The sequence below is a fragment of the Syngnathus floridae genome, chromosome 10 (genome assembly GCF_059516105.1).
Source record: "Syngnathus floridae isolate MCC-2025c chromosome 10, RoL_Sflo_1.0, whole genome shotgun sequence".
NCBI classification, from domain to species: domain Eukaryota; kingdom Metazoa; phylum Chordata; class Actinopteri; order Syngnathiformes; family Syngnathidae; genus Syngnathus; species Syngnathus floridae.
Window position 1 is genome coordinate 13,577,796 of NC_142422.1, and position 12,553 is coordinate 13,590,348.

Consider the following 12,553-nt stretch of genomic DNA (forward strand, 5'->3'; position numbering starts at 1 on the left):
AACACTGGATTAAAGCATCAATGCTATTTGTTTGCATCAAGGTAGCAGAATTTAAGACAAAGAAAGAAAGTCATAAAAGGAGGTGTTGCTACAGTTTGCCATGATGCCAACTCTTGGCTAGTGTTTTTTATTTCTTTACTGGTGACATCACCAAAAGTGTGTGTGTTTGTGCGTGTCAGATCGATGTCTGACAGCGCCTTCATCGTCCCGTGTGCCCGTTGCGCGTATGAGTGACAGCCGCATGATGAAAATACATGTAACGTGTCTGGAGGGTAGGTGGGGACGTGGTGTCTTTTATATTGAGTTAAATTGTGGCCCACGACCCGCTGCCTTGGCCATTGGCAGAGCAACAACTTGTCGACTCCTAGAAATTTAAGTTTTTCTCTCATTTTTCTCTCTGTGGCAGAGAGCGCCGTGGCGCCCTCGTCGCACTCTTCTTCCGTCCACCTCCTTCTCCTGGCTTTATTACTTCTGGTGCCCCCGGTTGCTGCCATCGTGGCTGTGTTGCTATGGCAACAGAAGCGCAACTGCCGTCAAGGTGAGTCTGCGGCCGTCTTTCATTCCTTCGCTCTGACAGATGCGTCCCGCAACATCATCTGGGGTTGTTCCGATGAATCTGACCCCATCTCTTCCTATACACGTGTGCGTGCGCGTGCCTGCCTACAGGTATTGAGCAGTCTCTGTCCGTTCACTCGGGTGAGACCGAGAACATCTACGAGAATCCCGAAGATGTCAGACAGGTGATGAAACTTGACCATTTTCCCCTCCTGGTGAATTGTCCTCTTTTTCGTTATTGGTTTTGGTCTCCATTTTTTTTGTTCACTGCTCTTTTACTTCCAATTTCTCCTGTTGATCATTAAAGCTGTTTTGCTCTCCTTCCCGACAGGCTCTTCCGCAGGGGTCGGTCTATATGGTGAGTTATGGCGCAACGGACACATAGAGAAGGAAATGCTTTTGTGTTGAGGACTTCGAATGCGGCAATTCCCCTTTATCACAGGAGATATGTGATCAAAAGTATTGGCTAGCATACTAGCGCAAGTAACTCTACGGATAGGTGAATTGCAAACGTGTGCGGTGACTTAATTCTTATTTTTAACCCAAGTATCTGCACTTGGACTACATTACCGAGTGTGACAGTACTTTTGTCACATCTGCCTAAAGCATTTCCTGTGCAGTTAACAAAGCTTTTTATGTTGGCATCCTTTACCCACCATTTTCTGCCCTTCAGGATTTAAAGTCAAGACAAGAGGATGTCTACAAGGAACTGGAGCGCTAAGCAAAGAGAAGCATTACATCACGGTGCGCGCGTGCGTGTGTGTATGTGTGTGTATGTGTGTGTATGTGTGTGTATGCTTTTCATTTGTGCCCTGGATTTTTTTTTTCATACAGACTATCACTTTGACACTGTGGCACAATATGGCATCACGCGCTGACAGGCAACGCTTCGCCTGTGTTGTTCACATTGCGTGGGCTGTACGTCTCTAAAGGTGAAAAACTCCTTTGGGGGACGTATAGCAAGTTTGTCTTTGTGCCCCCTTTTCAGCACTTGAACTGATCAGCTCCATGCACACGACACCCTCATGCTGCTGGCACATCCGCTCGCCTGCGTGCATCGGGGGGGGGGGCTTACTTTTATGAGCAGCACAATAACTGGATTTTATAATTGGCTCTTGGATAGGCTTGTAAATGTCACGCAAGTGTGTAAACGTTCTCAAGAGTGGTGCTTATTTGCTTGTATGTCAATAGCCGTGATCAAAGGGGGATTTTTTAAACAGACTGGGTGTTAGAGGAGAAATTGTATGCACCCCTTACACACACACACACACACACACACACACACACACACACACACACACACACACACACACACACACACACACACACACACACACACACACACTGTTTAAAGCAGTTCTTGTATTTTGATATATATAAGTGACATGCCATAATTTTGCTTCATAATTAAACACAATCATAAATGATGTGTGTACGTTTTATTTTACACTTGTTGTATGCAGGCACTTCAAAGCCAAAGTCAAGCTATTTAAATTAAATGTATATTAAAATTGAACGCATACATATATTTGTCCTTCATGATGTCAAGGTGTCTCTTGCTTTGATGACTTGTAACTCGCCACAGTTGTTGGCAGACAGTCATAAAATAAGGACGTGTTCCTCACGTCTGCCACAGGATTTCATTTCAATGTCCTCTAATTATGTTGGCTTTCTGTTGTACTTCGTGTAGGTTTTCTTTGGGAAAAGGTGCGCTGCATTTCTATTTTACCCTTTCATTACGAAACAGACCGACTTCGCCTTGGGTAAAATTTGGCCACCGCAGGATTCCGTCGTAATCCAGAAAGTATGGCCGCTAGGATGTGGCTTCGCTGTGTTTTCGGGCCTCACCTGCACAGAATTCATCACCACCCGTTCCCGTATTGGCCCTATGATCGAGTAGTAAGGACGGTAAGAGCATGCACGTCTTTTCCCTGCATTTCAATGCAGCTGTGCCCACAAGCAGAAGCGTTTTGGTGGCTATTAGCTAAGCATGTCGCTGTCGATTGGCTAATTGAGGAACTCTGCAACATTTACCCTGCGCTTGCAGACATTACGTAAAGAGGTTAACAGCTCGAATAAGGAATGAAACAAAAAACGTGCAGCATTATCCTTATTTTCATGTGATATTTTTTACCGTTTATCTTCCATATAAAACAATCACAGATTGGCAAACGTTCTCAATGAAGCCATCGATTAATGCTAATCTTGTGGCAGGAGCAGGCGTTTCACCCAGCAGGCACCCGGTTGGGGGGGGACGCGTCTGTACTTGTCTTTCATGTGGTGTTTCATGGTGAGAATCTTGTTGGTAGTCTTGGAATGAAGTCGTTTTTGGAAAGACAGCTGCGTGTGTTCAACACTGCCACAACGTTAGCATGATATGCGGTACAGTGGGACGGACAGTTCTTATTTACTTATCACTCTTTAGCAAAATGACTCGTGAAGTGATTCTGTTAACTGAACCACTTTATTTTAAATCAATGAAATACAAACGATTTAATAACAGAACCACTCCATTTTAAATCAATGAAATACAAACTAATAAATAAATAAAGCAATCAGGTCCTACTAGAACTCTTGCCTAAGCAAATGAGTTTTTAATTAATGTTTTGAAATGCCCATTGAGGCGGCCCCTTTTGACTCATTTCATGATTTGGGGGACTGCGAGGATACGTCAATTTAGATTAGATTGGACCAGTTTTTAATAGCAACAAATAGTGTTTGTATGTCGATGGTTTACTTTTTTTTTTTTTTTCTTTGTTCAGGGATGGAACTACCAGCCGGGGACCTTGGAGAAGCACGCAGACAGAATTCTTGGCTGTGTCAGTAAGCGTATTCCAACATGAATTTATTTGGTGTGGAATATTTGGGCCACCCTGGAAAAAAATGTGGATTATGATGATAGTAATGATTCATGTGTTTGTTTTTCCTCCAGGCTTCAGCTGCCTGGTATCTGTGCTACTATAGCTCTCCCTTATTGCTGTGCTTTCTGTATGGAAAAGGTCAGTAAAGACTTCTATGCGATATTACTTTTTTTTCCAATACATATGCATTTTCCATAGTAAATAATGGAAATGGCAAGATTCAGTTTGTCAAGGTCAAACTGTGGCTATCATTCAAACTTAATTTACTCTACGGGCAACATTTTAAAGTATCATTTGTTTTTATCATTCTGAACTGCCATGCAAGTATAAAGTAAGTTTAACAATGTTTACATGAGGCCTTAACTGAACAATAAGAGGCTTATTCGGCCTTAACTGCAGGGCCGGTTTTGGCTATGGCAGTGCTTCTCAAATAGTGGGGCGCACCCGATACCAAGGGGGGCGCGTGTGACACCAGAGAACATGCTTTTCTTTTGGCTGTACCAGATTAAAGGGTAATTAGACATCCACTGTAGTCAGTGGCGGTATCACTGGAAGAGTGTGCGCAAGGAGTAGTCGCTCTAGAGCGCACGGAACATACGCACACACAGCACAGAGCAGGCGATAAAAAGTGCAGTGGGACACCATGGAAAATATTGAACAGGGTTGAAAAGAATGGCGGAGAGAGACGGAGATAAGAGAATTGAGAGTCATACGAAAGCTAAGACAAGGAACTATGACGAAGCGTACGTAGCGCTCGGCTTCAGTGCGACTACGATGGGAGACGAGGAAAGACCGGTGGGTTTACTGTGCCTTACAATGATGGCAGCGGACAGTATGAAGCCAAATAAATTAAGGCGGCACTTATAAAGTCATTGCACCCCAATCACGCTGATAAGATGCTTGAGGTTTTTCAATGAAAACGGGCTGAATATTGCCAACAATCATCCCACTTTGTGAATGCTACTTCAGTCAATAAACATGCACTGTAAGCATCATATAAAGCAGCGTACCAAATTGCTCAGTGCAAGAAAAAAACACCATTGCAGATGAGCTGATACTACCTGCAGCCGTGGATATAGTCATGCTGCCTCACTTTGTGCACAAATTGTTTTATTCATTTTTGTTTTGTAGGTTAAAATGTTTTATATATTGTGCTCCTGATGTTGCTGATTACTTTAAATTGAATATTATTTATTGCTGTTATTTAATTTAATATTATGTATGTTTATTATTATTTTATTGTATTTTTTCCAGCATAAAATGGCAGTTGGTCAAGAATGTTTATAGTTTAAATAATTGTAATTTATTTTTAATTTCAGGCAAAGTGATGCACATTGAATCTGTTCTGTCACAGACTAAAAAACAATGTTATTAATAGTTATTCTTTATTGTAAGTTGATCTTTCTTTTTTATTTACATATATTTTGTTTTCTTTAATGTTAATAACATGAGGAGGGTGGGGGGACGCGAGAAATGTTTTCTTCTCCCTAGGGGGGGCTATGGGCAATATGAACGACCAACCGCCCAGGGCGCAATCCATGTGGCAGTGCACAAGCGCTCTCAAGAAAAGAAAAAAAAAATGCCAGTTTTCTCGCTCAGTGTTCCATCTTAAATCTGTTCTCTCGCTGTCTCGCTCTCTCACGCGCGCTCTCTCTCTCTCTCTCTCTCTCTCTCTCTCTCTCTGTGTCTCTGTCTCCTCTCAACTTTCTCAGCTTTCTCTCTCAACTCTCGCTCTCTCTCTCTCTCTCTCTCTCTCTCTCTCTCTCTCTCTCTCTCTCTCTCTCTCTCTGTGTCTCTCTCTGTGTCTCTCTGTGTCTCTGTCTCCTCTCCTCTCTCAACTTTCTCTCAACTTTCTCTCTCTCTCTCTCTCTCTCTCTCTCTCTCTCTCTCTCTCTCTCTCTCTCTCTCTCTCTCTCTCTCTCTCTCTCTCCCTCCCCTGCTCCTAGCAGGCAAGAGGGTGGTTGCCGGTGGGGGACAGCAGAGGCCGGAGAGGAAAATAAATAAATAAATTGTATTTCATTCATAAAAATAATAATACGTATCTACATGCAATGAATTGGGTTATGTGATAAATGTACACACAATTTTGATGGTTCGCTCGTGCAGGGCACCAAAGTAGCCAGGACCACCTCTGCTTAACTGTTCAAGGAGAAAGGCAAGTGAACCCTCGCTAATTGTAGGGGACAGGGACCAAGACTCGCCACGTATAACCGACAACTCCTGAACCACAAAATAGCGGCAAAAAGATCAAAAGGCGTCAACGACATGCTTCTAGCGCAGTGGTTCTTAACCTGGGTTCGATCGAACCTGAGCATAAAACACTTTGACGTGAGGCACAATAGCATTAGCTAGCACAAATTGACACGGGCACTAGCACAAATAATTGAATCCTCGTGACATCGATTGCTCGTGTGTTTTTTTAGGCTACATCTGCAGTGCGAGTCAGTATGTGGCGACGACGCTGCTGTGTCTTCTCGGCGTGGCGTGTCTTCGAGGTGAGGTCGCACAGATACACACTGCATATGCCGATGGTTCTTTTCACAACTTTAGCCCAAAAAAAAAAAAAAAAAAAGATACCAAGCTGTTAAAAGGATGCTGTACCGCTCCTGTAAAACAATCCTGGAACTCGTACGGTGAGGCGCCACTGTATGATCTACCCGTTTTCCTCCCTCGAGGCTTGGGAAGATTGAAGAACGCTGAGTATCTTGAGTTCCTTTGCATTTTGGACGAGGCAATGAAGAATCAGTTGCCTAACAACAAGGTGAGCCGGTGCATTTTCGGTCAGGGATTGAGAATGAAAGATGACTCAATTTCTGCCTTTGGCTTTCTTGTAGAAGAAGTTGCGATGCTACAACTTTGACTTTTCTTACTGGCCTGTAGATTTCAGCTGGACCGAAGTCAGCAACCCGTAAGTTGATATCAATTATCGTTACCACTAGTAACTTATGCTACATACAATTTGATGAACACAATTGCAACTACTTCTAAATAGTGACATGTCAAATGGCCACAACGTTACACCAACTTACAGCGCAAAGGAATTGACTCGATCCGATTTTGATTTTTTTTTTTTTTTGTAACGTGTCTTTGGCTCCTTGCTTTGATTTCCACCACGTGTGTGACAGGAAGTCAACAAAGCCCAGCGTCTCCCTGCTGAAGCACCAGCCCCAAGTGGACAACGGGCTGTGCTCCTTGCGCACCTTTGCCTACCACGTCGTCAGGTGTTTGTTTTTGCCCGTTGGGCTTCAATTTTCAAATTTTTGCACAACGGCGCATGCTGACTATTTGGCATGTGTTGCAGTTACCTCATGGTGCACACCTTCGGGAGGAGGATGCTGTACCCGGGCTCGGTGGGACTGCTGCAGAAAGCCATGAGGCCCATGCTGGAGGAAGGCCAGGCCAAGCTGGTCGAGAAGGTAACGCAGTGGGAGCTACAAAGGTTGACTTTGAATCTTTTTAGAATCAATGGTGTTTGATGCAGAATGGAAATGACTATATGGATCCGTAACATGTTGTCAACTTATTCCACTAAATAAAAAAAAACCATCACTCGCAGTTTGACGGCCAGAGAAACAAGCTGCTGGCCTGCGACGGTAACCAGATTGACACAATGTTTGTGGACCGCAGGGACAAACAAACAGACAGAGTCAAGGCCCAAACGCTGGTAAATTTCTCTGTGCGTGCGTGTGTGTGTGCACGTGTGAGTCATGGGTAAGTTTTCTTGTACCCCCAGGTCATCTGTTGTGAGGGCAACGCCGGCTTCTACGAGGTGGGGTGCATGTACACCCCGCTGGAGGGTGAGACCTTGTTGTGGCTATTCAGCATTTCCTGTTTTGCACCCGATTGAGCCGTATTTCCTTTGCCGCCCTCCTCAGACGGCTACTCCGTCCTGGGCTGGAACCATCCAGGCTTCGGAGGCAGCACCGTAAGCTCTCGTTGTTCTCTCGGCGTGTTGGGAATCCAGCAGAGTGAATGAATGAAATGAGAGAGAAACGCTGTGATCTAAGGCCCAAGTCCAAGGCGCCTTTTTTTGTGTTGCAGGGGGTGCCCCTCCCTCAGAATGAGGCCAACGCCATGGACGCCGTCATCCAGTTCGCCTTGCACAAACTGCGGTTTCCTCTGTGTAACATTGTCATTTACGCCTGGTCCATAGGCGGGTTCACAGGTTGCGCAATCGTCATCAATGAGCATTAAAAAAAAACGGCTGCTCACCATGAACCGCAATATAAAAAATGCCCCCCCCCCCCCCCCACCATTTCTCTGTAGCGAGTTGGGCGGCGATGTCCTACCCCGAGATCCAATCGGTAGTGCTGGATGCCACATTCGATGACCTTCTACCTTTGGCCCTCAAGGCCATGCCTGGAAGCTGGTGTGAGTGTTTACACAGGTTGCTTGTGTCCCCCATTAGCATTACGTTGTACTAACGTCTGTGTTACATTTTGTCCCGGTTCTTGTATCTACAGTTAAGGACAAAATTATTAGCCCCCCTTTGGAAATTTCATTATTTTTTGAATATTTCTCGACTGCTACTTACTAGAGCAATGAAATGTTAGCACAGCATTTATGAGCATATCAGATTTATTAGGAAACCTTTATTACACATAATTTTGCTCAGAAGCAGAACATTACATACAAAACCAAAAAATACCATGGTCAAAATTATTAGCCCCCCCTAACATCAATAGTCAATTGTGTATCCTTTTTGCTGGACAACAGCTTGCAGTCGTTTTGTATAGTTCTCAACAAGCTTAAGACAGGTCTGAGGAATTGCAGCCCATTCTTCCTTGGCAACTCTCTCAAGTTCCTCCAGGTTTGATGGTCGTCTGACGTGAACTCTGGTCTTCAATTGTTTCCATAAGTTTTCGATGGGGTTTAAATCTGGGCTTTGTGCAGGCCACTTCAGAACATTGTCTTTGCTCTTCTGAAGGTATTCCTTCACCATTATTGATGTATGTTTCGGGTCATTGTCATGCTGAAACAAAACGACGACCAAAACCCAGCTTCGAAGCAGACTGTTTAAGGTTTTCCCTCAAAATCTTCTCATAATCTTCTTTCTTCATGATTCCTTCTATCCTGACAAGATTCCCAGTGCCAGCTGCACTGAAGCACTCTAAAAGCATAATGCTCCCACCTCTGTGTTTTACAGTCGGGACAGTGTTCTTAGGGTTGTATGCTTCTCCCTTCTGACTCCAAACAAAGGCTACATCTCGGTGACCAAACAGCTCCAGTTTAGTCTCATCTGACCACAGAACACGCTTCCAATATTGATCACCTTTCTCCATGTTGTCCCGAGCATACTGCAATCTCGCTTAAAGGTGTCTCTCTTGAAGGAGTGGAGTTCCTCTTGGTCTGCACCCTCGCAGACCATTTCTGTGCAGGGCTCTTGTGACTGTCTTCCTTGAGACATCTATTCCAGACTTCCCCAAGTCATTAACTAGTGTCTTGGCAGTTGTTCGTGGATCTTTCGATACATCTCTGACTACCGTTCTTTCCAAAGATTTTGAAATCTTTCGCTTCCTGCCTCTGCCTTTGTTGTTCTGTACTGTGTGAAATTCCTTGAACTTCTTTATAATGCTTCTGACTGCAGTTCTTGAGACTTTGAATTGCTTTGATATACTTGTACAACCTTCTCCTTCCTTGTGAGCATCAACAATTCTTTTTCTTAAGTCAAGACTAATTTCTTTTCCTTTCACCATGATTGCAGACTAATGTGAACCACAGGTAAACTTCAGCCAAGCGTAATATTAAAAGCAACCTCTAGATTTGATTTCAGGTCAATCATTGAGAGCTTGGCAAAGTTTTAACAACTTGTTAGACCAGTGTTTTGGAATATAACTCAACAGATCAACCATTACTCCCACAGGGCTAATAATTTTGACCATGGTATTTTTTGGTTTTGTATGTAATGTTCTGCTTCTGAGCAAAATTATGTGGAATGAAGGTTTCCTAATAAATCTGATCTGCTCATAAATGCTGTGCTAAAATGTCATTGCTCTAGTAAGTAGCAGTCAGGAAATATTCAAAAAATAATGACATTTTCAAAGGGGGGGCTAATAATTTTGTCCTTAACTGTATAATGCTCGCTATGCTAAGTCATTCCCAGGAGGCTGCCTTCTCAGTCTAACTATTTCATGTATGCCAGAAAGATCGACTACACTTGCGTAGCCTTCTCTGTTGGGTTGCGGAAGAAGATCTAACCCCCTCCTCCGGGATTGCTACTCTTATACTCTTGGCCACCCACCAACAAGGGGGCGACTCTGCCTAGCCTGTGTGCGGTCTTAACTGAAACCAATATATGTGCAAAGAGTGTCATTGAGAAGGGAAGGCCAATATAACGGCATAGCTCAAACTATCTAGCTAATCATATGTGCCTGCTTGTGTTGCGCATCAGGCCCGCTGGTGCAGTACGCGGTGCGACAGTACCTCAACCTCAACGTTTCCGAGCAGCTTCTCAAGTGAGTCCGCCAAAATGGTTTTGGGGAAAAGCATCCATTGAGCCGTTGTGACACGTGCGCGTTGGCTCGCCGCAGATACCAGGGGCCTGTGCTGCTTGTGCGGAGGAGCAGAGATGAGATCATGGCCACACGGTGAGGCATTCTCCCCAATTTTTAAAAAATAGATTTTTGAATGAAAATACATCTAACACATAATGAGAAACCTGCAAGTGTTTATGAATGATCGGGCTGCACTTTTGTCTATTTTTGGGTCTGATTTTCCAAGTCCTATGCCGAACTTCAATTGTCAGCACATCGTGTCCAACCGAGGAAACGACCTCGTGCTCAATCTGCTGACTTTCAGGTTAGCGCCCGCCGTTCCTGCGTGCCACCCGTGCAGCATTATGCCGTCGCTTGGACCTTTTATTTGTGACCTCTCCAGGTATCCCAAAATAATGACCTATGAAGCGGTCACTGTGGTCAAAGATTGGCTGACTTGCGGCAGTCCCGAATTGGCAGGTAAGGAACGATTATTTATTCACAGATTGACGTCACTTTTATTTAACTTTGAAGTTAAAGACATGTTTTGAACAACTATTTAGGTACAACTGTTGTTAGTTACACTGCAAATGAACAGCAAGGCAGACCAAAACTGCCAAAATGTCCAAAATGCTAATGCTACCGAAATGGCTAAAAGAATGGAACTGTTGTTTGGCATGGAGCAACGGTGTACAACGGCTACAAGGTGGACGACGACTGGTGCGACACTGTACTTGAGTCGTATCATGCGCTCAAGGAGGTTGAGTTTCCCTGGAATGTCGGTAAGTGCGTCGGCGTCCTCCACTATCATCCTCATCGTCAGCGCAGCCAGGTGACATCCTCTTCTGTTCTCCCCAGGTGAGGACTTGACCACAGAAGAGAAGCAACATCTGGCTCTCTTCCTGGTAAGATCATGCCACACAGTCAGCACTCAAATTGTTTATTTTTTTAATCCTCTCTGTCGCCATGGGAACCATCTCACCTGCGATCTGGGCTCTCCCGCCTGCCGTAATATACTTCCTTGGCAGCCAGCCTGGCTTATTGAAGTAATTTAACATGAAAGGAGAGGCGAGCCGTCAATTACGACTTGCGCTATGCTTCCCCTCCATCCGTTCACCTCTGGTCACAAAAGGAAAAAGTGAGAATTGGAAAATAATTTATTATTTTTCTTCCCCTCCCGTAAGGCTCGCAAGCACGTGAGAATCTTGGATACGACACACTGTACACCGCTCCCCGCCTCCGAGTTTCAACCCCCGCGGGAGTGTTTTAGGAAAACGTACTAGGAAAATGGCCTCACCCTCAGCACCATGTGGTTTTTTTTTTTCTTTTAAGTGTAGCACTAAACTACCGTAATTTCCGTACTATAAGCCGCACCGGACTATAAGCTGCACCAGCTAAAATACGGGGATATTTTAGTTTTTTTCTTACATAAGCCGCACCGGACTATAAGCCGCACGTGCACACGAGTTTTTTGCAAAGAAAGACAGTACACAGAAAGCCTTTTTAAAGTTTGAATAACATACTTTAACATGTCTTTCTAAACATTGCCTGTGACGCAGCAGTAGTACCGCAGCAACACGGAATTGTGCACGCGAGTTATTAACAAAGAAAGACTGGACACAGAAAGCTTTTTAAAAGTTTTAATAGCATACCTTGACATTAATAAGCAGCAGTCAAAGTGTTTCAAAATAGTAGTTTATTTGTTGTTTTTTTCTGCAAGATACCGCACAACAGTGGTCCACAGCCTTTTTACGAGTGTATAAAAGCGATCAAGTCATCACAAAAATCACGAAAAAAATCTTACATAAGCCGCACCTGACTAGAAGCCGCAGGGTTCAAAATTTTGGAAAAAAAGTCGCGGCTTATAGTCCGGAAATTACGGTAAGTTGTTTTAAGAAATTTTCCACCCCCCTGCTTGGGAGAAGAAAATCCTCCATTCTGTTATTCTGGACGTGTTATCAAATTGCTAAATTTGCTGAATAAAGTCTTTGAATAATCAAGGCAATTGTTTTGTAGTTTTTGGCTGGTTAAAAAGTTGACACTGAGAAAGAATTGAGAAAATATAAGGAAACACACAAAGAAAATAGGAAGCAGGGCAGGTATGTGGGTGAAGCAGTCTGGCCTCAATGACTATTATTTATTGACTATTTTTAGGATGTACTATTCTTACACGTATTAATATATTCCACATTGTATTCTTATTGCTATTATCATTATGACATCAAATTGCAAATTGTACTTTTCTTCCCCATACTATATGGGCCTCTCGTCATTTATTTTGTCATTGTTGAAGGTTATTTGTTGACTTTATATGTTTATGTACTTATCTTTTACCTTATGCTTGCAATAAACTCCCAACTCACACCACACCCCCATATCATATCACTCCCCTACCCGTTACCCACTCTGTCCCGACCTGTTTTCTTTTTTTTTTTTTTTTGTATGTATGTGTTATGTCAATAAAGCCATTAAAAAGTAAAAAAAAAAAAAAATCTTACAAGAACACCATCGGTGCAAAGTGTCTCATCATAGAAATACACTGCTCAAAAAAGATTAAAAGAACAGTTTTTTATCAGGGAATGGCATGAATTCAATTAGACATTTCTGATAAGGTTTTTGTCAGGTACGTGGCAGAGGGGGTTGTTAATCAGTTTCAGCTGCATT

General features: G+C 43.5%; 2 protein-coding genes across 9 annotated transcripts in view; both read left to right on the forward strand.

The window, feature by feature from the left end:
- Nucleotides 1-1,982, forward strand: part of g6fl (g6f-like) — a 52,732-nt gene extending 50,750 nt beyond the window's left edge. For 4 of the 5 annotated variants that reach the window (XM_088386699.1, XM_088386698.1, XM_088386702.1 and 1 more), the window contains 4 exons: nt 407-538; nt 667-740; nt 887-913; nt 1,229-1,982. In XM_088386699.1, coding sequence (XP_088242825.1) covers nt 407-538; nt 667-740; nt 887-913; nt 1,229-1,276 — 281 coding nt within the window. In that variant the 3' untranslated portion in view covers nt 1,277-1,982. Of the gene's footprint in view, nt 1-406; nt 539-666; nt 741-886; nt 914-1,228 lie in introns of those variants that run through there. The other variant, XR_015860745.1, reaches the window with a different exon arrangement.
- A 148-nt stretch (nt 1,983-2,130) lies between these two features.
- Nucleotides 2,131-11,894, forward strand: abhd16a (abhydrolase domain containing 16A, phospholipase). 4 transcript variants are annotated; one of them, XR_015860743.1, is made up of 21 exons: nt 2,142-2,262; nt 2,339-2,463; nt 3,318-3,374; nt 3,488-3,554; nt 5,840-5,911; nt 6,092-6,177; nt 6,251-6,324; nt 6,542-6,637; nt 6,718-6,832; nt 6,973-7,080; nt 7,150-7,213; nt 7,292-7,341; nt 7,458-7,581; nt 7,683-7,787; nt 9,808-9,871; nt 9,947-10,003; nt 10,137-10,214; nt 10,293-10,369; nt 10,548-10,671; nt 10,748-10,794; nt 11,074-11,225. XR_015860743.1 is itself a non-coding variant. In XM_088386695.1 (21 exons), the coding sequence occupies exons 1-21, from the start codon at nt 2,217-2,219 to the stop codon at nt 11,170-11,172; spliced, it is 1,710 nt and encodes a 569-aa protein (XP_088242821.1). In that variant the 5' UTR covers nt 2,155-2,216; the 3' UTR covers nt 11,173-11,894. The 4 variants fall into 4 exon arrangements, 2 of the variants coding, with proteins under 2 accessions (XP_088242822.1, XP_088242821.1); XM_088386695.1 differs by having other exon boundaries at nt 2,155-2,262; nt 10,573-10,671; nt 11,074-11,894; XM_088386696.1 differs by having other exon boundaries at nt 2,131-2,463; nt 10,573-10,671; nt 11,074-11,894.
- The last annotated feature ends 659 nt before the right edge of the window (nt 11,895-12,553 follow it).